Raw genomic sequence first — 25,906 nt, 5'->3', positions numbered from 1 at the left:
AACAATCACAAAGAAGCAGTAGGATCAGTAGACGGAACATGCTGGGAAAAGGCCATGGAAGAAGAACTGCAATCAATGAAGACACACCAAGTATGGGATCTAGTGACAAGGGAAGAGAAAATGAAAGTACAAAGGAGTAAATGGGTGTACAGCAAAAAGAAAGACGCAGATGGGAGAACCACACGATACAAAGCCAGGCTAGAGGCAGTAGGATGCCAACAAAAAATAGGGATACATTACGAGGAATCATTTGCGCCGGTGATAAAACTGGAAACTGTACGAGCAATGCTGGCAATAGCAAGTATATACAATTTAACAATTAGACAGTATGACGTAAGATCGGCATATCTGTATGGAATCTTGTGAGAGACGGTTTATATGGAACAACCTCCAGGCTACGATAGCGACAGGCGTACGGTGTGCAAACTGAAAAGGAGTATTTATGGATTGCCTCAATCGGGCCATTGTTGGAATGAAAAGTTAGATAAAGACTTAAAATCGATAGGATTCATAAGACTGGAAGAAGATCCGTGTGTATATAGATATGAAAAGAACGGGGAATCACTATTACTCGGTATATACGTAGACGATTTCTTAGTAGTAGGGTCGGGCGATAACATAATCGAAAATGTAATGTCAAAAATAAGACAAGGGCTAGACGTTGTAGAAAATAAGGAAAAATTCTTCCTAAACATAAAAATAAAAGAATCCAAGGGGGGAATAGAGCTATCACAGGGGGCATATGTTGAGAAAATTTTAGCCAAGTACGGATTGAAGGAGTGCAATACCGCTAGAACACCCATGGATGTAAACCAGAACCTGAATGAACACCAGGATTCACCCGAGGTAGATAAAACATTATTTCAAGAAATGATGGGTACATGGGTAGCTGATATAGCCTTTAGCGTAAGTTATTTATCACAGTATTGTCAAAAACCAAAGCAAATTCATTTAATAGCCGTTAAGAGAGTGTATAGATACTTAAGGAGAACAAAAGACTATAAGTTATGTTTCAGCAGAGCAAGTGGGAAATTGACCATTAGTACAGATGCCAGCTGGGACAGTACACCAGACGCCAAGTCATACAGTGGCTACGTGGTCAAAATAGGTGATAACGTAATTGGTTGGAGGAGTAAGAAACAGAACCTCGTGGCACTTTCCACTTGTGAAGCTGAGCTAATCTCGATATGCGAAGGGGTACAAGAAGCCAAATGGATACAAGGGTTGATAAGTAATTTAAGCAGTGATAATATAACGGAGTTACCAATAGAATTAAAAACAGATAGTAAGGCGGCCATGGACTGGATAAAAAAGGAAAAAGTCACAAACAGGACAAAACACATCAACAGAAAATATTATTTCGTAAAGGACGAGGTCAAGGATGCAGACATTAAAATAACACATGTCGCGTCAGCGGAAATGCAGGCTGACCTATTGACCAAACCACTAAGCGAAGAAAAATTAAATATAGGCATTACAGGGTTAAATGTACGTGTATAGAGAATCACAGGATTATATGTGTTATATATGTTTTATATAGGTTTATCAGCGTGTCTTTGCCAACTGTTATTAAAGTTAAAGTAGTCTATTAAGGGGAAGGCAAGCATGTATGACCAAAGGGGGGAATTGATATACATGGTCAAACATGCATAGACGGTGTGATGAGCGACGGAGCATGCGCGCCCTACGAGTGTGTGTGGTGGGGGATGTGCGCTGAAACGCTCTCGGATGATGTACGCGCGCTTGAATGAGAGAGTCGGATTTTATGTATCAGTTAACAGTATTTTTCCTTTATAAAATATGTGCAATTATCAGCAAGTGTCTCGTACCTTTGCCTCACCGCATCCATGATCCCAACAATGATGAGGAAATAAAAATAAGAGCGTATGCACGTAGAAAATAAGAGAGAAAGGGTGCACAAGAGATGCACAAAGTAAATAAAAAGTAGGATAGACGTTACGGGGAAAAAGAAATAGAATATATTGCCATGGACCAAGTATGTAAAAAAACAACGCCTCCTCAGCTAAGCAAAAATCTGAAATACAATAAGAATAGTTAAAACATATAGAAATAGAGTGAGAGTCTTAAAAGCAAGTTAACCCAAAACCATAGACATATGTATAGACAAAGACAGTCATAAACATGTGGACAAATAACAAAAACAAAACCAGTCTAGAAAATAAAATCCAGAAACAAAAAGCAACTACAAAATTAGAAAATAGAAGAGAAAGACTAGAAATAATTAATTAATTAAACGAAGAATAATAATTAAAAATGAAACGTGCATTAGAAAGGAGAGAGAAAAAAGATCCAAAGTACGGTGTTTGGGAATGGTTGGCTGGGACAGCCTTATCGGAAGGCTTGGAAATTCGAGGCGGATGTTCGGAAACGGTTCGGGCGAAAACTCCGTGCGCGACGATACGATACGTGCGGAAAGGTAGGGGAGAGCACGTGGTCGGTTAGTTTGTACGAGAATTCATGTAACACTTTGTTGAATCACTCTTGTATTTGGTAACAGCAATGTACACAGCCGAAAATAAATGACACGTGTGATCCACTTGACTGAGTTTGCGATTTACGCGCGATGCGGTACAGATAAACTGTTAAAACGACGGAATCGATTCTCAAGACACGTGGTTGTGCGCCGACGGTTCGCAGAAAAAGAAGGCCGATTCCGGGAATCGCTCGCGGATGTCGTCACTCGCGAGTGCGACGATTGGCTGGTGTGCCGTGGGCTGATTCGCGGAGAGGGACGTGTTCGGGAACTAATTAGCGCCGCGCTTGAGCCCGCGCAGATTGAATTTCGGCGCCGATTCCCAAACATACGGAAACAGCAGAAAAATTGCAAACAAATAGTTAAGTAGCCAAATTAAATAATAAATTGTCGGAAATTATTGGTAATAGGATTGTTCGGAATGACTGCGGGCGCGTTAGCATTCAGATGTATGTGCGTATGTGTGTGCTCGCGCGTCGTGGCAAAGATTGTAACAGCTCGGTGACAAAAGTACACCGAGAGGACTCGTGTGTTTTGTCGTTGCCAGGTGAATTGTTTAAGTTGTGTTTTGTCGTTGCCGGGTGAATTGTTTAAGTTGTGTTTTGTCGTTGCCAGATGAATTGTTTTAGTTGTGTTTTGTCGTTGCCAGGTGAATTGTTTTAGTTGTGTTAAGAAGCGAATCGTGGTAGTTAGTTACCAGCGAACCGGCGACCCATCAACACGGCATCCGCACACGCGCCTGAATTTATGTTAAAAACGAATAAATATAGTTAGTAGGAGTTGGAGATAATCCTGACTGTTGAATCCCCTCCATCCCCTATAAAATAAATAAATAAGTGAATGTCAAATAAATATTAGCTAATCAAACAAACAATCATTCAATCGAAAAGCAAAGATAACAGATTTAAGCTCGGCTGAGAAGGCGAGGGTGTAGATCCTGGCTTCAAAATAATCCCTATAGAAGTCAGTGTAGGAAAGTAAAAGGAATAATTTAACACGTAGAACCAACCTACAAAAGATAGACCGGTTCGGATAAAATAATATATATAAATCGCACAAGTAGGTTAGTTACTGACTAATATAGTATAATAATGCTTAATCTAACAAGTAGCAAGGAGTAGAATACACTCAACGGCCGTTATACCGTTAGATAAATTACTAATAAGAAAAGCGAGAGCGAGATGTTCACCCGGCTGCGGTCCAGCAGGCGCAACGGGACGAAAACCTTGAGTAAAAAGGGTCACAGTGCGCCGGGCACGGCGATAACGCGAGCGAACACCGACAAGATGGCGGCGCGGAAACGAGCACGTGGCAACACACATTATCATTAATTATTCAACAATTAGACAACATCTGTGAACCAAAATGTAAACGTAGCGTTTTTTCGGTTTGGCAAACATTCTTATATAAAAATTTCGCAGAAATAAGCCCGGGATTAGAATATTTTTCTGGCTCCGAAAACAATTAAAAATCAAAAAGTGAGAATGCTAATAGTAGCAATAAATAATGTAAATCCGAAAGCAGATTTCAAAAAACTCAATTATTAAAGTCACGCGGAGAAAAACAAGACGGGCAAGGACCGTTTGCTCAAGGCAAAAGATATAAGAAGCAGAGGCTAAAAATTTAAACAACGAAAAAGTGGAGGCCAAACAGGAAAAAACGAACGCGTAGGTCACAGTATAAAAGTAACGGTATTCCTCAAGACAGGGATAAGGTGAAGGTGAAAACACATAAGAAATTATCTAGCAGAAATACAATAAGAGCAGGCGACCTACGACCACATAGAGGAGGAAGTCGCATACAAAAACAGTGGCGGATAACAATCCCCGGGGTTACTCCAGTTCGTACATACGAGGTCATGTAAAAACTCGCAACGGTAAACGAGTAACGGGAGCAGAAGTAGGAGGGGGAATAGAAGGAAGGTCAGAGTACCGCGGAACGACAAATTTCAAATCAGAGCGACTCGAAACCTCAGGGTATACGGTGGTGATTTTCTGATTTTCTATAAAAGTAGCTATTATCAGTCTTTTGTAAGAGTGAAGAGTTAAAACGACTACGGTGATAGTGCAGAATACAAATACAAGAACAATTAATTAATTAACTAAGTGAAAAACTAGTAGAACAATTAATTAATTAATTAGTGAAAAAACTAATAGAACAGTGAAGTGGTTAAAATAAAGGGGAAAATACTCTAGTTAAGGGTATACAGCACCTTGACTCCTTAAATCAATAAAATAGGATAGGAAAGTAATTTAGGATAATATAGTCATAAATAAATAAATAAAATTAGAATAATTAAGTAAATTAATTAATTAAATAGGTTAGTTAAATACTATTAAATAGGAAATAAAACAACTAATTAGCTACAGTAGTATAGGACAATTAATCTAGGTTAGAACAGTTATAAATAAATAAATAAAATTAGAATATCCAATTAGGGTAGTTTACATATTAATTAGCAAAAATAAGAAATAAAGCAATTAAATACAGGAAAAATAGGACAATTAAATTAAATTAAATTAAATTAGAGTAGCAAATAAAATAGTTAAGAAAAGTTAGAATAAGCTTTAAATAGTAGAATAATTACTTAATAAGGTAGGACATAGAAAAGCGAAAAGTTCTCCGATCGAGATAAAAATTTAGATTAGGCTATTTCCGAGGGTGAGGAACAAATAGGGGGGAATTGGGAGAATACTTCTCCCCCCTGTGGAAAATTTTGAAAATACCCACCCTCTTGCGAGATATTGACGATAGGAAGGCTGTGATTGATAGAATCCGAGAAAGTGACTAGTGAAATTCATAGAGTTCGGCAAGGGCTTTCCAACGAGCCGTCACACGTGTAATTCGGAGCACTTTTAGGATAGCCATATAACGGGTGTCAAAAAAGTAGCTTTTGAGAAAAAGAATTCTGAGGGCGTGGGTGAGTTAGGTGGGGTATTTTGGGCAGGCAGCTCGGGGTGGGGAACCAGGAGGTTCCCCGTCGTAAAAAATCACTCCTCTACCCCCCCCTCCCCCCCCGTTCACGAGATATCGAAATATACTAGGTGAACCGAGCGACTGAGAGAAAAACTCAAGATAGGCCGTTTTTTAGGTAGCCCTAGGAGTAACCAATTCAGCAGAGAAAAGTGGGGCTTTACTATTAAAAAACCCCCACTTCCCTCCTGCTCCGAACCCCAAAAAAGGGCTGTTCGAGGACAAATTAGGCGTGCGAGCAAAATAGAGATAGTTTCAAGCGGATTAGGTCGAGTTCCTTCAGATAAGAGTAAACTGAGGCGGAAAAAACGTAAATATAAGGGAATATAGGTTAAGTCTAAAACGCGAGCGAGTAAGTAGGATAAGAGTTAAGCGAATTAGAATAAAAATTTTTTTATTTATTTTCGAAGTGTAAATACAAGAGTACCAGAAAACTCTGAAATCTGAATACCGAAATATAAGTGGAAATTTTGATACCAAAAAAAGGGTATACGTCCTATACATACGGACCCACACCTCGGTCTGGGCGAGGACGGCAAGCCCGGCGTCCCGCCGGTCCGGTTGGCGACGAATCCCGACCCCGCGAGCTCAGCAGTACATAGGAAACACAGTTCACTAATAAGGTAGCTGAGCCGCGGTGGTTCCTGCAGTCCACCTGCAGCCCGAGAATCCGATCCCGTCTCCGCCGAACGACGCTCCGCGTTCCCGCCGTTACCGTGCATCGTACTCGCTCCGTATTCGCGCCGTTCGCGTCGCGTAGACTAGGTAGTATTAAGTGCGTGCTAGTTATTTAAGTTAGAACATAAGTTTTGTATTATCGGGTCGTCCACCCTCGTCTGTCCGCAGAGCGGAAGAACTCCCGACCGGGAGACCGCACCGACCAGCGCCGGGACCACCGGCATCCCGGACCGCCGGAATAAATAAAGACAGTATTATTTTCTCATAAACCGTAGTCGATTCATTCCGAAACCCGTTGCCCTCTCCAAAGACCCTGGCGCGCTGAGCAAATCCAGGAGAGGGCATCCGCGAGCAAAGCTCGCGCTTCACGCCAGCGGGGCTCTACCGTTACAACTTGCACAATTTCAAGAAAATTGTGGTTTTTCCAATACCACGCATGGAAAAAAATTTTTTTTAACATGCTATACATCATTTCCCATAGATTTTTTCACGCTGATTTCAAATCTGGTCTTAAAATTTGTCTACAACCCCAGGATTTTGCAGAAAATAGATTTTTGTGACAAAAACTAATGAAATCATTTTTTCGTTGAAATGATTTGATAACACACTAGTTTGAAGGTATATCGTATTCTCATATATAAAACACAATAAATGCATAAAAATTTGTGTTGAAACACGTTCGACCTTTCAATGTTCAGTAAAGTAAAATCCACCGTCATCAATTCTAACTTTATTTGTTTATAACTTTGTAATAAAGCGTTCCTGAGCAAACTTCAAATAACATTTTTTTCTTATTTCCACTTGTAAGATATGCTCTCCAAGTTTGTCAATTAAAATCCGGGACACCCTGTATAACCTAGTGCCATTAATTGTACTAGACACAATCAAGATAGCCCACCAGGACAGAGCAGACACACGCAAATCAAAATGCTGCTTCCCAGACAGCATAATAGAAGACCCGCAAACAACATTACTATTAAAACAGCTCAATAAAAACATCAGATCGCAGAGACGCCTCAACCCAGCTCCAAATATACCAAAAAGAAAAACAACACAGCTAAAGACAACACTCGTCAGCTCAGAAATGGGCAAAATAAAAAAGTCGCTCACCACCACGCAAACACAAAAAACAGAAGTACCAGCATCAAACCACCAAAGCAGCCAAATGGACCACTTACTAAAATTAATAGAAAACCTAAATGCGACAATCGCAAACCTCACGAAACAGCTAGAGGAAGAGCGCAACAAGAACAATGCCGCAACACACAGCAGATTCGCAGATGCGAACAAATTTGCAGCATTAGAAACCGACATTGAACCCAACCCATACCCGGCTTTACCTGAGCCAAGCGTCTCCAAGAGACAAAAGGACGGCACCGTCGCAGGACATAAAAGACCCTGCCCAAGCACGGATGCGCATAAAACCATAAAGAAATCAGAAAAGGAAACACAACACACGACGAAGGAACAAAACCAGGAGCGAAAGCAACCTCCAGATGTCCCAAGGTCAGCGGAAACGGCAACGACGGCAGGGACTACCAACGATAAAAAACAGGCGCATCAACAAACATCCCAACAACTGAACCAAGGGCTGAAGCAGCACACAGCAGGCAAACGCGACCCCAGGCCACCCCAACCGGCACCAAACACAGGTACCGAAACACAATCGCCGCCAACACCCGTAAACACATCAAAAAACGACAGCGAGCGTAGCCATAAACCTCCCCCAATCACAATTTTCACAGACACAGTAAAATCCATAATAGCATCCCTAACACAAAAAATAACAAACTTCACAGTAAAAAGAATAAATAACAACAAACATACACTACAAACTCACACTCTAGACAACCACAAAATCGCATGCGATTCATTAAAACAGCTACAAATACAGTTTTTCACTTACACTCCCAAATCAAACAAAAACATCACAATCCTATTAAAAAACATTGAAGGCAATTTCGAGCCCGCCGAAATATTAGATGATTTAGTTAATAGAAATATACCGGAGGTCACATTCCTCTCAGTAAAAAGATTCACGACCAAAAGAGCATCAGACGAAGGCAGATCCCTTCCTATTTTCATAGTACAACTAGCAGCGAATAGCATATTATCGAACCTGAGCCAGGTTAAAACCATTTTACACACGTGTGTAAAATGGGAGAAATTAGTAAAGAAGGACCGCATCCAATGCAAAAGATGCCAGCATATAGGGCATGCAGCATCAAACTGCAACCTCAACTACAGGTGCGTAAAATGCGACAAAACGCACATCCCGGGCGAGTGCCAGAGATCATCCGCTTCCCCCACCGAAAAAGCAGAGACACCCCCTTACTGCGTTAACTGCAAAAATCACGGACACCCAGCCTCATACAGAGGCTGCCCCAAGCTAAAAGGGATAAGAGAATCTAACGCGGCAAAAAAAGAGGCGTCAAAAATAGCAAATGAAAAAAAGCAAATCATAAAATCAAATTTCGTAGAAGCTGGTATCTCATTCAGCGCCATAGCAGCGAACACCACCCCGAAAAAACCACACACACAAGCACACACAGCACAGACACCGCTCTCACCCAACAAACCCAAAACACATTACTAGAACAAATAAAAACAATAATCGATGCAGCAGTCAACACACAAACAGCACGTTTACGATCACTAATACAGGATAACAGCAACAAAATCAACATAATAGCGCAAGCTCTAGACCTAGAGTCCTAAATGGCTAACAATACAGTATCTAACTCTACAGACGCAACAACCACCCCAAACACCACCACATTCCAAGCACTAAAAATAACAGAAATAAACGTAAACTCACTCATCTCCAATGAAAAAAGGGCAGCCCTCACTGACTATCTTAACGCACACGAACCGGATGCGGTCCTTCTGTGCGAAACCAAATTGAACGACAGACATCGCGTTAGCTTTAAGGACTACGTAATGATAAGAAACGATTGGCCAAACTCGAAACAGGGTGGGGGAACCGCAATCCTGATCAAGCGCAAAATTAAATTCAAAACCATCCAGTCAGATACTAACCTCAACACAACGCTCGAGTCAATAATAATAAAAATCAAAGTCCAGCAAAAAAACCTGTTCCTAATAGCAGCATACGCCCCCAGCAGCAATAAAAAAGAATTTACATCAGACCTTAATACTATATTCGATAAATTAGAGCTACACAAATTAAACAACTGTTACCTACTGGCAGGAGACTTAAATGCAAAACACACCGACTGGCACAACACCACAAACAACAACAGAGGCACCACCCTAAACAAATGGCTGCACCATAACATAATTCAGTACAGAGTAACTCTTCTGAACACACTTTTACCATCCTTCCCAACCAGTGGATCATTCATAGACATTTGCTTGACATACAATAGAATCAAATTCCACAGACTCCCCGCACCCGGAAGACTTCACACACGTGACTATGACAGCGACCACATAGCTACAGAAATGACAATCACTCTAGACGCTGACGAACCATTAATAATAGACGAACCAACCCATACCAAGAAATACAACTTCAACAAAGTCAACTGGCTCGACTTCCAAACAGACCTATTAACTATCGACAACACAATAATACCAAACACAAGAAACCTAACAAGAGAAGAAATTGACAACTACATAGACAAACTAAACACAAGCATCAACTCCACCATAGACAACACAATACCGCGCATCTCAAACGACTACAACTCGACAGACAGATATATCACACCGACCATAAAAAACCTAAAAAAACTAAAATGTACGCTAATCACGAGACTGAACAGAATGACAGCAATCACCAATTACACAGCAGTGAACGACACACGAATAGCACTAACCAAATACACTCTAAAAATAATCAGAAAAGAAATAAAAAAAGCATTCCAGAGATCTGTAAGTGATTACTGGAGAAAAAAAATAGAAAACATCTCGAAACACAACACAAATGATTTATTCCCATCAATAAACACGATATTCCGCGCAAAAAGACAAAGCACCATAAACACCCTAAAAATACACAACAGCAACTCAGACTTATTAGCAAAGGCAAATATAGACAGCGTAAACACACAAACTGACGACGATGGCAACTTACTAATCACGGACATAAAAGACAAACTGAACGTACTAGGGGCACATTTCGAGAATGCACACACACAGAACAACAGCATGGGTAAACCACAACTATCAGACATAATTACGCAAAAAATAAACACCTTAAGAGCAGAAATGGACGAGGACAGACGAAACAACATAACGGTGTGCAACTTTTCTGACACAAACAAAGCAGACAACCCAAACACAGACGAAACTCCGACAGACTTCTTCACCTCCACATACGAACTCAACATAATATTAAGAAAACTTAACAATAAAAAATCCTCAAGCTTCGACAACATTCCAAACATTATTCTGAAACATCTACCCCCACGGTTCATATACAACTATACCATAATCTTCAACAACTGCCTCAATACAGCACATTTCCCGGCAGCCTGGAAAACTGCAAAAACAATCTGCCTAAAAAAAAAAGACAAAAACGAAAGCATCCCCGCCAGCTACCGCCCAATAAGTCTCCTGCCGAACATAAGCAAGATATTCGAAATCACAATCAACAACGCAATAGAATCAGTCTGTGCAGAAAGAAAGCTGATCCCAGAAACTCAATTCGGTTTTAGAAGAAATCACTCAACGGTGCATGCTATAACAAAATTCACATCTGACATCTGCTGGGCGAGAAACGCGGGCGATTGCGTAGGAGCAGTGTTCATTGACCTCGAGAAAGCGTTTGATACGGTATGGCTGGATGGTCTCTTTTACAAGCTTCTAAAGAAACATTTCCCGAAACACCTAATAAAAATTTTATGGAACATGGTGCACGGAAAGAAATTTCAGGTAGTAGAGGGCCCAAACACTTCCCCAAGGAAATTCGAGGTCAGCAACGGACTTCAACAAGGGGCGGTCAACTCCCCCATCCTGTTTAGCCTATACATGAGCGACCTACTAAATATGTACGACCTAAATAACGACAACCAAAGGGGAGCAATAGCATACGCAGACGACCTACTGATATATATTAGCGACAACAAACCCTCCAAACTACAAACTAAACTACAAAACCTATTTGACAAAATACAGGACTACTTCGACTCTTGGAAACTAAAAATAAACACAAACAAATGCGAGACAATCCTTTTCAGACCATATATTTCACAAATCTCAGACGCAAACAGAGACGTACGAAAAAACGCCAGACACTTCCACATACGAGACAACAGGGACGCCAATATCATAATCCCCCACAAAAAGGTTGTGCGTTATTTAGGCGTACACCTAGATTTTAAGCTAAATTATAACGAGCATGTAAATATACAAATTAGCAAAGCGCAAAAAGCCTTCGCGGCGAACAAAAGGATTTTTCACTCAAAAGACCTCGATTCATCAGTCAAAATTCTCTGTTATAAAATGCTAATTAAACCAATAATTTTTTACGGTTTCCCCATTTGGTTTAATATAAGCGCCAGTACCATGGAGAAAATCCGTCTCCTAGAGAGAAAATGTTTGAGAGCCTGCCTTAATGCCTACAGAACACCCGAATCTAATTATACAAAATATATTAGCAACCACAACCTTTTGCACAGAGCTCAAATACCAAGAATTGACATACACATGATAAAACTAGCCAGGAACCATTGGGCGAATACACGCAGAATACAAAACAACAGTCTAATATTCAGTTCAACATATCCCAACCCCCTATACCACGAAATCACGAGACACACAGGATACATACCGCCAGAAGCATTCATACACTTAGATAAAGCAGGACTAATACAAAACACACTCGGCCACCCAATATTATATCACCACAACCGAAAAAACTAGAACAAAACAATAACATACAACAATAACTGCAGTGTCGACGACTCAGACATGCGATTCAGACACAAACTTACACAATACGATACAGAAGACGATCTCAGAAAAAACACAGACAAATACTGGTGGCTGGACGACCCAACATAATTAATTAAGTGCAATAGTTAAGCCAAAGCCCCGTAGAATAAGCAACCGTGTACCTAATAGCATTAACCCTAAGAATAAGTTAAGTTAAGTTAAGTTTAAGATCAGACCTGGCTCAGGTTCAACAACTAGTGTATTAATTAATTCAGTAACTACACAGAAAAGTGCAATCCAGTACCTTAATAACCCGTATACACACAAACCACAAACCAAAGACCTATGTACAGTTCTTGTGCCCTGCTGTACATAATCAACGCCGCTAGTCTGTAAGAAAATTTGGACCTAAGGAATAAGCATCACACGTGCAATAAGTGCAACAAAAGAAATGTCAAACCCCATAAACAGCGCGTGACCGGACTGCCGGTCCTTTAGTTTAGTATATAAAGTTATCCTTAATGTTATACTTTTTTTTTAGCGTTTAAGTTTATTGTTCCGCATTGTAAATATGTATATATGTTTCTCTTTGTTTGTTATTTTTGCCACAATAAACGCTTTGTTAAAAAAAAAAAGTGCCATTAATTGTTCGGACCACACGGGGACCCCATATAGGATCTTGGAGTGCACCACCCCCGCGTAAAAGCGACATATCCGTACATCGGGCCCCCTGATATTAGGCAGTAGTTCCTCAAGGGTGACCGCCACCTTCTCGGCTCGGGGGGCCGTACAGTCAAAATGTCTCTCGAAGCGTCAGCGACAGTGGATCACCTACCCGTATTCAAATGTGGGACGTCCGTCGGTCTCGAGGCAATGCGTAAGCCACATCGCCTCCGTTTTGCCGGCGGATATATTCATCCCCAGCCTCCGGATGTCACCGACGACGCATCCCACCACTGCCTGCGCCAGACCCAAGGTCCTACCCCATGCCTCCCCCTCGGTGACCACCAGCGTGTCATCTGCATAGCATAGTGATGGGTTATGATCTTATGATACTATTCAAGCGATATCGATACTTAGTTTCAAAGTATCATGGTATCATAAGTACGTATAAATACGTAGGTATCAAAAGGTATCGATACCTAAATGATACTTACTCAGAAATGTCAATCCTTTGTAAGTACGTCTTGGATGGAATTTGTATCGATACATTCACAATTCTGTATATAGCAGTAATTCTGTATATACACTTCTGTCACAGTTTCCAAGATGGCAGCAAAATGTTTTTGTTTTTTCTGTCTTTCTTTCGCTGTCACTTATACATGTACATCTTAAATTACGTATCAAAGCACGTTTGCTTAAGAATTTCGTCGTTTTTCTGTCGTCTTGAATGTTTGTAAATAGTACTTGCAAAATGTATTTACATTCATTCCTCCAGCAACCATCAAATTGCGATACCGTAGTATTCTGTGAGAACTCGACCAATTCACATACACTTTTCAAAATTCAAAAAATAATGTCTCTGAACACGCAGACTTGCGACGAAACGACAAGTTTTGCGTTCCGTCGCGAGCTCGCGAATGTGACCCAAGCGCGAGTCAATCCGCGACCAGACCCTTACGCGAACCAATCCGCGAGCGCCGACACCTCGCGAACGTTTCGCGAAGCGAGGCACTCTTTGTGGTCCGCGCTCACCAATAAATACCGGGCCGAATCGAGCCAGAACCGGAGTTGGCTTGAAGCAGCTCTCGGAGGTCCTTCTCCGAGCTTCAGACCACTCGCAGCCGCGTGCAAATGCGTTCTCTACGGGTTACGTCCGTCATTGCGGGCGAGCACGCTGGTTTTGGTGTAACGCGTACTACGGGTTACGTCCGTGTGCGAGCGAAGCCAGTACCGCGAGCGAGTCTCCAGGTGGCTAGTCGGGCGAGAGCAGTGCTTCCGAGAACTACTACGCACCGCGCTTCCGGCCCTCCCCCTCTACCCGCGATCCGACTCCGATTCCCGAAATTCCTGCGATCTCCGCTCACCGACCCGCTACCGTGCCTCGCGCTACGCACGTTTAGTCTTCGTCCAGACACAGCCGCGTTCGGAGCTCGTCCTGTAGGTCCGTCGGCGAACGAGCAACGACGCTGGTGTCGGGGAACACGCTCTACGGGTTACGTCCGTCAGCGGATTAACCACACCGCGATCTGGCCGAGGGCGACGAGCTAGGCGTCCCGCCGGTCCGGATACGAGGCCGAATCGCGACCCCGCGAGGTCAGCATAAACGTAGGAACACCATTCACTAAAGAATCTCGCTGAGCCGCGGTGGTTCCTGCCTTTCCATCTACAGGCCCGGAATCCCAGACCTTCTCCGCCGTTACAAGCGAATCCTGATTGCTCCGCGTTCTCCACCGGTCGCGACTTCGCGTCAATACGCGCTTCCACCGTTCGCGACTTCGCGTCGCTCCGCGTTTCCGCCGTTCGCGACGTAACGTCACCCGCGTTCCTGCCGTTATAGCCAACGGTCCTGTCGGAGACTTCCAGCAGGGGACCCCCGCCCCGCTCCGGAACAACGGAGGACTCCAGTACAGAATAAAGTTTGTTTATTTTTCGTAAACCTTGTCGGATTATTTCAAACCGCTGTCCTCTCCAACGATCCTGGCGTGCTCGAGCATCCAGGAGAGGGCAGCACAAACCAACCTTCCTGCGCGATTAACGCTCGCGTAAAACGCTCCCGTTACAGACTCGTAGTATATCTGAAGAATTCGTTGCAAAAAATACTACAGAAGAATATTCTCCTTACGCAGGTAATAATTTGCACTCTTTCTTATCGTCTAAATACCGATAACATCACAATAGAGATACAACAGTCATTATTTGTTCATTTTTCAGAAAATGATGTTAGAAAGAAAAAGATTGATGAACTAATTTCAAATTTCATAACTGTGGATCTACAACCATATTCGATCGTCGAAGATATAGGATCTAAATCTTTATTAAACTTTGCCGATCCTAAATATACTGGGAGAGTCACCTAACGTTTGCACCTCAAATATCTTTGTTCTTTCTAAAGGTACGTAAAATATGGTAAGGACAAAGTTGAATGGCACAATGGGGCTGACACGATGCCATAAAAAAATTTTGTTTTTATGTCATTTTGTTAGAGATATCAAGGTGACCATCACTTTTTTAAAATGGAACCACCCTTTTTTAAACACTTACAATGATAGTCCCTTTCATTAGGAATTCAGTGACAATAATTATTTCAAGGTGTTGGATTTTATTTCATAAATAGAACAAAATGAATCTGTTATTTCTTTAGAAGCAAGGATCGTTTGAATCGGCTTTTGATATACATTGTATCTGCAGTTAATATACATTGTATGTAGTCCCCGGCATGGGACCCTCGATCCTCAGTTGTTCATATTGGACTGTTGCTTCTCTGTTTCATTTCCTTGTTTCATTCTCGACGTTTCCATCAAACCGTGAAGACGTGTCTGACGACGTGCTTTTAGAGAATCGATTGAAATATATATTCTATTTCGTATACAGATAAAGAGTGTGATTTCATTATAAACACCCATATCCCAATAGGTTATGGGCCCAGTTAACATTTAAATATTTTAATTTAGTGAACTGTGTTTATAAATTATACCTAAGTTATTTTTTTAATTATAAGCATATCTAGGACTAGTGACGTTTAACTTAGTGACGTTAATTTTAGTGACGTTTAATTAACAATTTAAAATTCTTCGTGTAAATACATATTGTGTTGAGTGCATTTGAAAAATGAAAAACTTGAGAATGAAGAGGAACATCAAACCTTTTGATGGTGACCGATACAGCATTTGGAAATTAAGAATTCGGGCACTACTGAACGAACTGGACGTTATAAAAGTAATAGACCAAAACATACCGGAAAAGTTGACTGCCGAGTGGGTTAAGGCGGAAAGAATTGCGAAAAATGCAATAATAGAGTACTTATCCTGTTCCGTCACAAGACGAAACAAACATCTGGGTGGCAGACTTCGGCCTACCTCCAGTCTACCACGTTTGTAATGCACTAGCATTTATGGTAGCGGCCCGGGACAAAATTTACAACACCTTACCGGGCCCAGGTTTATAACGCCTTTCCGGACCCATCAAGTGAGGGTACCACGCGGCCACTTCGGCACAAGGTCACACTCCCTCTGGCAATGGTAGGCGTCAACGAAGAGCAATGACAATGATTGACCAATCACGAACAAATTAGAAGACAGAGATTCTTAGACCCCACCCACACCGAGACTAGCTGCAAGGAGACAAGAGACGACAAGACCAGTCAACCAACTAGCCTCGAATAAACCAGTACTCCTCCGAGCAACCGTAGAGTCGTAGTCCACCACCAAATCCGCGTATTTCTTTTTATTCCTTCGGTTCTGTTAATGTCAGAGTCGAAAGTGCAAACCGACACGCACAAGAGTGTTCCTTGCACCAGCTGCACCACTCAAAAGGTGCACGACTAAACATATCCGATTCCTTTTTGGGCTTTGCACAAGTTGGGAGCACGGCGAAAGAAATAATTAAAAGCTTAGATGCTATTTACGAGCGAAAAAGCCTCGCGACGCGATTAGCGTTGCGAAAGAAACTTTTAAACTTAAAACTAGCAGGTGATACACCGCTGCTGAATCATTTCACCGTATTCGATGATTTGATTACTGAACTATTAGCCGCGGGTGCGAAATTGGAAGAGGCTGACAAAGTGTCACATTTACTATTGTCTTTACCCTCCACATAGGACGGTGTAATAACCGCAATTGAGACGTTATCAGAGGATAATTTAACGTTAGCTTTTGTTAAGACGCGCTTGCTAGACCAAGAAGTTAAGTTAAAAGCAGAAACTATTCCCCCCAGCACGAAAGTTCTTCAAGCAAAAAGTATGAACTATTTTAAAAGAAATAGTACAGGAACAAAAGGAGTTTCTCGAAACAAAAAAAGAATCAATAAAATAAATACGCCGAATCAATTCCCTAATATTAATCGGATCGAAAAAGTGAAATGTCATCACTGTGGGAGAAGAGGACACAAAATTCGGGACTGTTTCCATTACAAAAAGAATCAGCAGTACCATGAGGAAAAGAAAAGGACGGTACAAGCAACTCAAGTTGCAGAACCGAGCGAATCGCAGGTGGAAGCTGCAGGGTTCGCATTTATGGCAGGGAACATGAAAAACCAAGGATCGGAAGAATTAACGTTCCTGCTCGATTCGGGGGCCTCGGACCATTTGATTGTTACGTAGGGAGACGTTTCTCCACGTTCATTTCGATTAGAAGTTCTAATCTCTTTTCTGAGAACGAAAAGCGTCCCAACAGGCCCCTTGTTTAATGATTGTACTCCGGCTGGACGCAACTGGCACGAAGCATGATTCAGTAACAGGACCGTACGATTTCCTAAATTGGAAATCTTAAAAACATCCCCTTCTGGAATGTTTTGTCAAGATAGTCTTTGATAGGAAACATCCTGGCTACCCCTTCGTTTTACCCCTATAAACAAAAGATCCAGCTGCAAACCTTAAACTCACTAGAAACGACAAATACGAATATGCGACCGTAAAATAAAACAGATACATTCCCCTCTCATTTTTAGGGTATATAAACCCATGCATTTTCATCCTCTTTGGTTAGTCGATAAGCGGTTCAGTCAAGATTCAGACGCGGTTCAGTACTCGTGCAGTCACGTCGCGTCAAGTCTAGTGAGATCGGGTTAAAGTCCCTTTCGAATCAAACGTAACCTTATAGATTCCGTTAGTTCGGTATATATTCTATTTGGCATTCAACAATCGCTATCTAACCCCGCATTGCCAGTGCGTCAACACCGTGCATCATTAGGTAACAATTTCTCTAATTGTACACTTACTACATCCACTCGCGACACAAACAATTACACTTGTAACTATTCCAAATCAGAATATATTTGTCTTGTTTGTTAACTCGCGTAATCTACAACCTTTAATTATTGCCTGATATCCTAATCTAATAATTGAACGTTCCCACATGATACAATCTTACCGCTCGGATTGTATCAATTAAATTATATATAAGTTACGAGGCTTACTAATCTTAGATTCAATTCAACGAAGATTTCTCCAACCTAGTGGCTCCCCGGTCTCGCATTGGGTGCGTCCACGAAAACTATACCATCCTAGCGGATCCCTGATTTCGCATTCGGTTCTTCCGTATCCTAGCAGCTCCCTGGTCTCGCATCAGGTGCGTCTGTGAGTTATCCACCTTCCTTTTAAATCGGGTTCGCCGCGTGTCCAACCTAGTGACTCCCCGATTTCACATTGGGTGCGTTCGCGAAGTTTCATCCTCCTAGTAGCTCCTCGGTTTCGCATCGGGTGCGGCTGCGTTTGACTCCAACCTCCCAGAGGTTTCCTGATTTCGCATCAGGTGCGTCCTCGACGTCAACTATCCTAGCGGCTCCCCGATTTCGCATTGGGTGCGTCCGCGTACCTAACTAACAAATTGAAACCATATTCCTGGGGTAACAACCCCTCGCCGGCCTCTCGCGTTGCTCGCAGCCCTGGCTCGTAACACACTCCTTCTAGACAGACTTTCATTAATACGTTCAGGTTGTTTCGAAGTACTGGAAGTGTACATGCAAGTCGGCACAAACGGAAGAATCCCACGACTAATGGAGACAATGAAATTAATATTTTAGCAGCTATAGCTGTCGATCCTCACGTGAGTACGAGAAAAATTTCCCGGAAAGCAGGCATAAGTCAAAGTAGCGTAATACGAATTCTGGCCCGACATAAATTTAATCCGTTCCACATATCGCTCCATCAAGAATTGCACGGGAATTTCAAGAATTCATTTTTTTCTAATGTCTTGTTTACGGACGAAGCAACATTCACTAATGATGGTCCAATTATACATTTATAAAATACAGGTATTCTGCTCCCATATTTTAGTTTCATACGTTTTTTCTGTCCTTGACCTTGAATGACCTTGGAATAATATAGTCACTGCATTCCTAATGAAAGGGACTATCATTGTAGGTGTTTAAAAAAGGGTGGTTCCATTAAAAAAAAGTCAAGGTGACCTTGATATCTCTTAAAAAATGACATAAAAACAAAATTTTTTTATGGCATCGTGTCAGCCCCATTATACCATTCAACTTTGACCTTACGATATTTTACGTATCTTTAGAAACAACAAAGATATTCGAGGTGCAAACGTTAGGTGACTCACCCTGTATATGTATATGTGGCGATGGTTGGGTTCGTCACCACCGGGTGAAGACTTCTACAACATAGCCAGCGCGGACCATCCACTATCCCTCCGCCGACAGTTCAAAATATTCCTCGATGCACTCTGTGCACTCATGTGCTGGTTGGATTGTTCCAAGTTGGAGGCCGCAGTCTCGGCACTTCGCCAATGGCCTGGCGACGTCTAAGCGGCACACAACGTGCTAGCCTCCCTGTTTATAATGCCACTGCTCTTCGTGTGTCAGGCGGTTATAGCACGCCTGGCACAGTCGATGGGGGTGGTACACGTACGAGGGTGGCTGGAGTGATACTACCACGCAGTAGAGACTCAGAAGGCTCTCGTATGCGTCGGGGTGGTCCGTGGGCACCACCCCGTCTATTGGTCCGTAGTATCCTTCTAGCTCCTCATTCTCCGGGCGGTAGCTCGGTCTCGGAATTGGCATTATTGGTCTAAGGAACGGTATTTCGTAACGTGTGAATTTAGGTCCTGGTTAGTTGGATCCGTCTGTCGTTGTCTGTCCTGTTACCTTCTGTCGTATCGTATCGTTAGTCGTGTCTACGGTGTGCTAATTTTAACTTATTTATGTGGACTGTGCGAGGGTTTCCTTTGATTAGAATTTTTATATTCTGGTTGGGTAGTATTTCTATAACCTTGTGAGGTCCGGTATACTGATCGCTGAATTTGCCCTTGACCGGCTCCTTCAATAAATACACGAGATCCGTTACCTTGAAGTTTTGTGGATTGATTTTCTGGTCATAGTAATATTTTGATTTTGCTTTGGCAGCGTTCAGATTTTTAGATGCTGACAGTTGTAGTTCTTTGATGGTCATATGTAGATCATACCGTAAACCGGTGGTCATGTTTTACCGGAACGGGGGGCTTGCCTTAATCGGCCGGCCTGCGAGGAGGATAAACCTCTATAAAAAAGTCTCTATCACAAGCTATCGTAATGTGGCGATGGGAAACTCCCGGTGTAAGCGCCGGGGGTGGGGGGTGGATGCACCAGCTCTTAAGCGTTGTACAACCTCGGGACGCCTGCCGACCTCCCGTTGTATCTAGGCTTACCGGGGCAAGCGGCTCTGCCCCGGTGGACACCCTCTTCCGCTTGTTGTATTTAGGGTATCGAGTGAGGGGCCTCCAGAAATAGGGGCGTAGTAACCAGGCCCGCTTATCAAAAAATGGATTGTTTAAACGTTGCGCCTCGGACAAATCTTGAAGAGGTTGTGGAGGGGTTACTACGCCCGGAAGTGGTCGTGGAGAGATTGGTGGTGCCACAGCACCATCGAAGATGGGACCACCCCCGGCCCCAGTTGACCGACCTAAGCTCTGGCCTAGGAAGGGAACGCCGGGAGGTGATAAGCCCGACCTGGAGGGGGACAGTGCCTCGGTGAAGTCGACCAAGTTGGCTCCCCCCTCCTCCAGCGGCGCGGGCGCGAAACGCCCACTGACCACGACTCCGGGGAGGACCTCACCGACCCCGTCGGTGGATAAACGGCCACGACCCGTACATCAGCCCCGGCCGAAGATGCGAAGCCTACTCCCGGGGGAGTTGTCGGCCCTGATCTCGGAACATGGCCTCGAGATCGGGGATATGGCGGGCAGATGCGGGAACCTGAAGGGTACCTATCAAAAGGCCTTCAAGGACTCCTCCAGCATCATAGTGGAGTCTGTGCGGTAGCTAGAGCTGAGGGGCATCCAGGGGGGACACCCCGCTGGTGGCTCCGCCCCTCCGACCCCGCTAATGCCTCGCTATGGAAGAGGTGCGCGGCCCTCGAGAGGGAGCTGAGGGAGACCCATGAGACGCTGGTGGCCATTAGGTGGGAGCTGATGGCCATGAAGCGGCTGTGCGACGCTCCACCCCAGCCGGAAATCCCTGCCCCCAACACCGGCGGAGACACCACGGCGGTGGGCGCGATGGCGCAAATGCGGGCGCTCCTAGAGGCGGGACTGAGCTCCATCCGCGACGAGATGCGCGTGGAGCTGCGGCGGGCGGTCGAGACCGTTGCCTCAGCCTCGGGCACGCATAGGGCCCCCCAACCACCGCCGCCCGTGCCTCCGGCGCCCCCGACGCCCGCTCCAGCGCCTGCACCGCCGGCGCCGGCCCCTGCCACTACCCCGGTGGCGGGAGGGGCAGCGAAGAAGAAGAAGAAAAAGAAGGCGGAGAATGTCGCGGTAGGGAACACCTCTGCGGTCCCTCCCACCCAGCCCATAGTCCCCCGCCCGGCACCGCCCCCAGAACCGACGCTGGATACCCTAAATGGGAAAACCTGGGCGAACGTCGTGAGTAGACGAATAAAGGTTGCGGCCAAGGCCGCGGCGAAAGCTACGGCCGCCGGGGCCAAACCAAAGGCGAGTAAGTCCAAAGGGCTCCCCCTCGATCAGCCGCGGTGACTATCACGATCTCGGAGGGGGGTAAGACCTCCTATGAGGAGGCGGTCAGGAGGGCTCGCCAACACGTCGACCTCGACGCCCTTGGCATCGGTACCCTACATTGGAAGAGGGAGGTCACCGGGTGCCAAATTATTGAGGTCCCCGGTACCGATGGGAGCACCAAGGCCGACGCCCTGACGGCGAAGATGGCAGCCGTCCTGGGGGGGGGGGGCGGAGGTATAAGTTTCCAGGCCCGTGAAAAAGGCGGAGCTCCGCCTCACGGGCCTGAAGGTTTCCGTAACCCCCCAGGAGGTGGTGGAGGCTGTGGCGAAAGCCGGGGGCTGCACCGCCGAGTCCGTTAGGGCTGAGTCCGGAGCTGAAGGCTCCGCCCAGCGGACTCGGCACCATTTGGGTGCAGTGCCCGGCCGTAGCGGCCCTGGCCATAGAGAAGGCCGGCAAGTTGCGCGTGGGGTGGTCCACCGCCCAGGTGGTGGTGCTGGCGGCTCGGCCGCTGCAATGCTTAGGGCATGTTCGACAGCGGTGCACTGCGGAGGAGGACCGCAGCGGGCATTGTTACCGCTGCGGTGATGTGAGCCACCGGGCGGTGGAGTGTAAGGCTCCGCCCCAGTGCGTGATCTGCGCGGCCTTGGGGAGGCCGGCGGGCCACAAGGCGTCCTTGGAAAGGTCCAGTGCCTGGAGGAGTGGGGGGTTGGCCTGGCCGTCGCCGCGGAGACGTACAGCGTCCCGGACCATCCGCACTGGTGAGGTGACGCTGACGGCTCCGTGGCTGTATGGTGGCGTCGCCACTCAGCGACAGTGCCCCCTTGCTCCGTGGTCGAACGGGGCAGGGAGATGGTGATGGTAAAGTGGGGAAGACTTCTGGTCGTGGGGTCCTGGACTGGCTGGGGCTTATGGTAGCCCTGTATATAGCCGGTCCGGTGCTGGTCCTGGGGGACCCGAATGCCAGGTCTATCACCTGGGGAAATACCGGGACCAGCGCCCGAGGCGGAGTCCTAGAAAACTGAGCGGAGGGGATGGAGCTCCGGTTATTAAACCGAGGCTCCGTGCCTACGTGTGTGAGGTGGAACGGCTGGTCGATAGTGGACGTTTCGCTCGCGACCGCCGCCGCCTCTCGCCGTGTGTCCAACTGGCAGGTCTGGGATGGTGAAACGTTGTCGGACCACTGCTACGTCCTGATGGACGTGGCGGTGGCCTCGGACTCGCCGGTGGGCACGCCCCTTCGGCCATATACCTTATACGTTTTTTCTGTCCTTCACCTTGAATGACCTTGGAATAATATAGTCACTGAATTCCTAATGAAAGGAACTAGGTGTAGGTGATTGGCGTCTGCTGATTGTAGGTGTTTAAAAAAGGGTGGTTCCATTTAAAAAAGTCAAGGTGACCTTGATATCTCCAAAAAAATTACATAAAAACAAAATTTTTTTGCGTCGTGTCAACCCGATTGTACCATTCAACTTTGTCCTTACCATATTTTACGTATCTTTAGAAACAACAAAGATATTTGAGGTGCTAACGTTTGGTGACTCACCCTGTATATGTGGATTTTGGGCGAGAGTGGGGGTTCTTTCCCATGTCTTGACGAATGGAGAAGAACCGGGCGTTCTTATCTTATCGCGTCGGAGAAAGCGGGGTTTTCTTATCTTATTATATCTAAAAAATAGTTTTAAGATAGAACCGAGTGTTCTTATCTTATCGGAGGAAAAAGGGGCGCTTTTCCTTATCGCATATAGAAATAGTTTCAGAGGAAAAGCGGGTGGTCTTCCTAATCTTACGACCAAGTGTTCCTATATGAAATATAGGTTCTGGTTGAGATTAGGGTGTCACAGTTCGATCGTTCATTCGCTCGCGAGCATCGGTCCGGTACGGTCGACAGCTCACAACCAGCAAACTAAACACAATGGAAATAGGCAACGTAGAGATAGGTATAGTCGTTGCGTGTAATGAGAATTCTCCTCCGGTGGAAGTGGACAATATTCGCAGAAGTACCGTTTGGAAATGGTTTACCAAGACTGGTAATGAGGAGTGCGTTTGCAATCTTTGCAAGACGATATTCAAATGCAAAAGATCAAGTACGACATCACTGAAACGGAACATGGAATGCCAGAATTGTGATGCATATTTTACGGACAGAGATGAAAGACTTGACGATCAGGAACAAGTCAAGGAACAAATAGTAATGCTGCAAAGTAATTCTCCAAGGGCGAAAGAAATTACGACAGCTATTGCCGAGATGATCATCTCCGATTGTCAGCCATTCTGCGTAGTAAATGATAGCGGATTCAGGAAAGTTGTGAAAGTACTAGAGCCGCGGTACAATTTGCCAAATCGTAGAACTTTCTCAGAAAACATCGTACCCGCAATGTACGAAAATGAAAAGGAAAGGTTCGAGACGCAACTAAAAAAAGATATGGAAAATGTAAGTAAAAATATTTTGATTGAATGATAATAGTGAAATATGCTTTTTTTTAAAATCTGTAACTAATCTTTTTAATTTTTTTAGACGGAATCCATTGCTTTCACGACGGATGGGTGGACTTCGAGACCGAATGAAAATTACCTGTTCGTTACGGTGCATTATTTGGATGGAACCTTCAACATCCAAAATTTTACGTTAAAAATATGTAACGTCACCGAAGCGCACACCAGCAAACGCAGAAATTCATTTCTAAAGAACACGCTGGCAGAGTGGAATTTGGACAACGCTAAATTTCAAACATATTGTAACGGGTATACCGAAGGCCCGCGACTTCCCCGCCTAACACCGCGCCTACCACTGGCCTACTCCTGCTCGCGGCCGAACGCAGCCTCCCGTCGCGGCCGCGAGGTGGCCACCGCGAGAAGCGGCTGCTCGCGAGTGAAAGTGGGCGGTGGGAGGAATAAATAGGCCACCAGAACAGCGAAACGGGGCAGTCGAGGCAAGGCATCCGCCACTCCGCATAGAGTCAATCTCAGCAGAGTACCGCCACCGCCACATAAGGCCTCGACCGTAAATCCGACCGACCGGACACCGTTCCCGCCGAAACCACCGTTCCCGCCGATACCACCGTTCCCGCCAAACACCACTGTAATGGGAGCGGTCTTGGTCGACCAGAAATTTGTATTAGAAATCGGGAAATGAATGGTAGAGTTCGGATGGATGCGTGAGAGAGAGAGAGAGAGAGAGAGAGAGAGAGAGAGAGAGAGAGATAGAGAGAGAGAGAGAGAGAGAGAGAGAGGGAGAGGGAGGGAGGGAGAGAGGGAGAGAATGGAAAACGGGCAAATTTAAAGGAATGGAATGTAATGGAATGAATGGATATAGAATATTGAATCTGCGATAAATAGATTTATTGGCACTTGAATAAATCTCAAGATTGTCTAAAGATTGTACAATGTAACGAAAGGAAATAAAGAGAAACGATTTGAAAACTGAATTGATTTATGTGTTGACTGAGGCGAAAAGAGAGCGAGTCGCCGCGCCGTTGTCTCTTTCTTTTATTGACTCGATCCCTCTGGAACGTTCTATGCGCGTAGACATTTCCGGTTTGACATTCGCGACCGTTCCAGAAGGATCGAGAAGGAATTCGGCCAATTGCGCTCGCACATCGATACGCACGCAATTTCCGCGAGCCGCGTATTGGCCGGTGTATCGGTCGCATCGCGATGCCTGTTTGGCGGGATCGCGCGGTGTCGCAAAGGCAATATGGCGTTCGCGCGCCAATCTCGAACAACCACCGTTCCCGCATCCGAGCCTGCACCGTGCAAACGGGCAGGAATCCCTCCCCCGAGGGGCGCAAGCCTTCGGGAACCAGTCCGAGTCCGCACCGTGCAAACGGGCGGGAATCCCTCCCCCGAGGGGCGCAAGCCTACGGGACCCTTCCTGCTCAGCGACACCCCGATTCCGAGGCGATACCGGACCGCCGCAATACCACCGCATCGCGATACCGAACCGCCGCCGCGCTACCAAACCGCCGCAATATCAGCTACCGCCGCGATACCGTCGTAATGACGCCACCTGTGGGCGACCGTTGTAAATAGACGGACATGGAGAATATAGACCAGTATTCACCCAGAAAACCGACTACAATTCTTTTCTCCTCGAGGCGCTACCGACCCCTGGCAGCCGGCTGAGTCGGCATTACCTCCACCCCGACGGATACCCGTCACAATATTTTGTGACAGACAATGCTGCGAACATCGTGAAGGCTGTACGATTAAGCCCTACATGGCAGCGAATTCCATGTTTCGCTCATACTTTACA

At 45.1% G+C, this 25,906-nt stretch overlaps 1 protein-coding gene across 1 annotated transcript; it reads left to right on the top strand.

Moving 5' to 3' along the window:
- The first annotated feature begins 8,863 nt into the window (after positions 1-8,863).
- Positions 8,864-11,970, top strand: LOC143363097 (uncharacterized). The gene is made up of 2 exons (XM_076803715.1): positions 8,864-11,461; positions 11,836-11,970. Exons 1-2 carry the CDS (start codon positions 8,864-8,866, stop codon positions 11,968-11,970), a joined length of 2,733 nt encoding a protein of 910 aa, XP_076659830.1.
- Positions 11,971-25,906: the final 13,936 nt, after the last annotated feature.

Source organism: Halictus rubicundus, unplaced genomic scaffold (genome assembly GCF_050948215.1).
Source record: "Halictus rubicundus isolate RS-2024b unplaced genomic scaffold, iyHalRubi1_principal scaffold0020, whole genome shotgun sequence".
Lineage (NCBI taxonomy): Eukaryota > Metazoa > Arthropoda > Insecta > Hymenoptera > Halictidae > Halictus > Halictus rubicundus.
The sequence above is the reverse complement of the archived record's forward strand: the minus strand, read 5'-3'. Positions and strand labels throughout refer to the sequence as shown.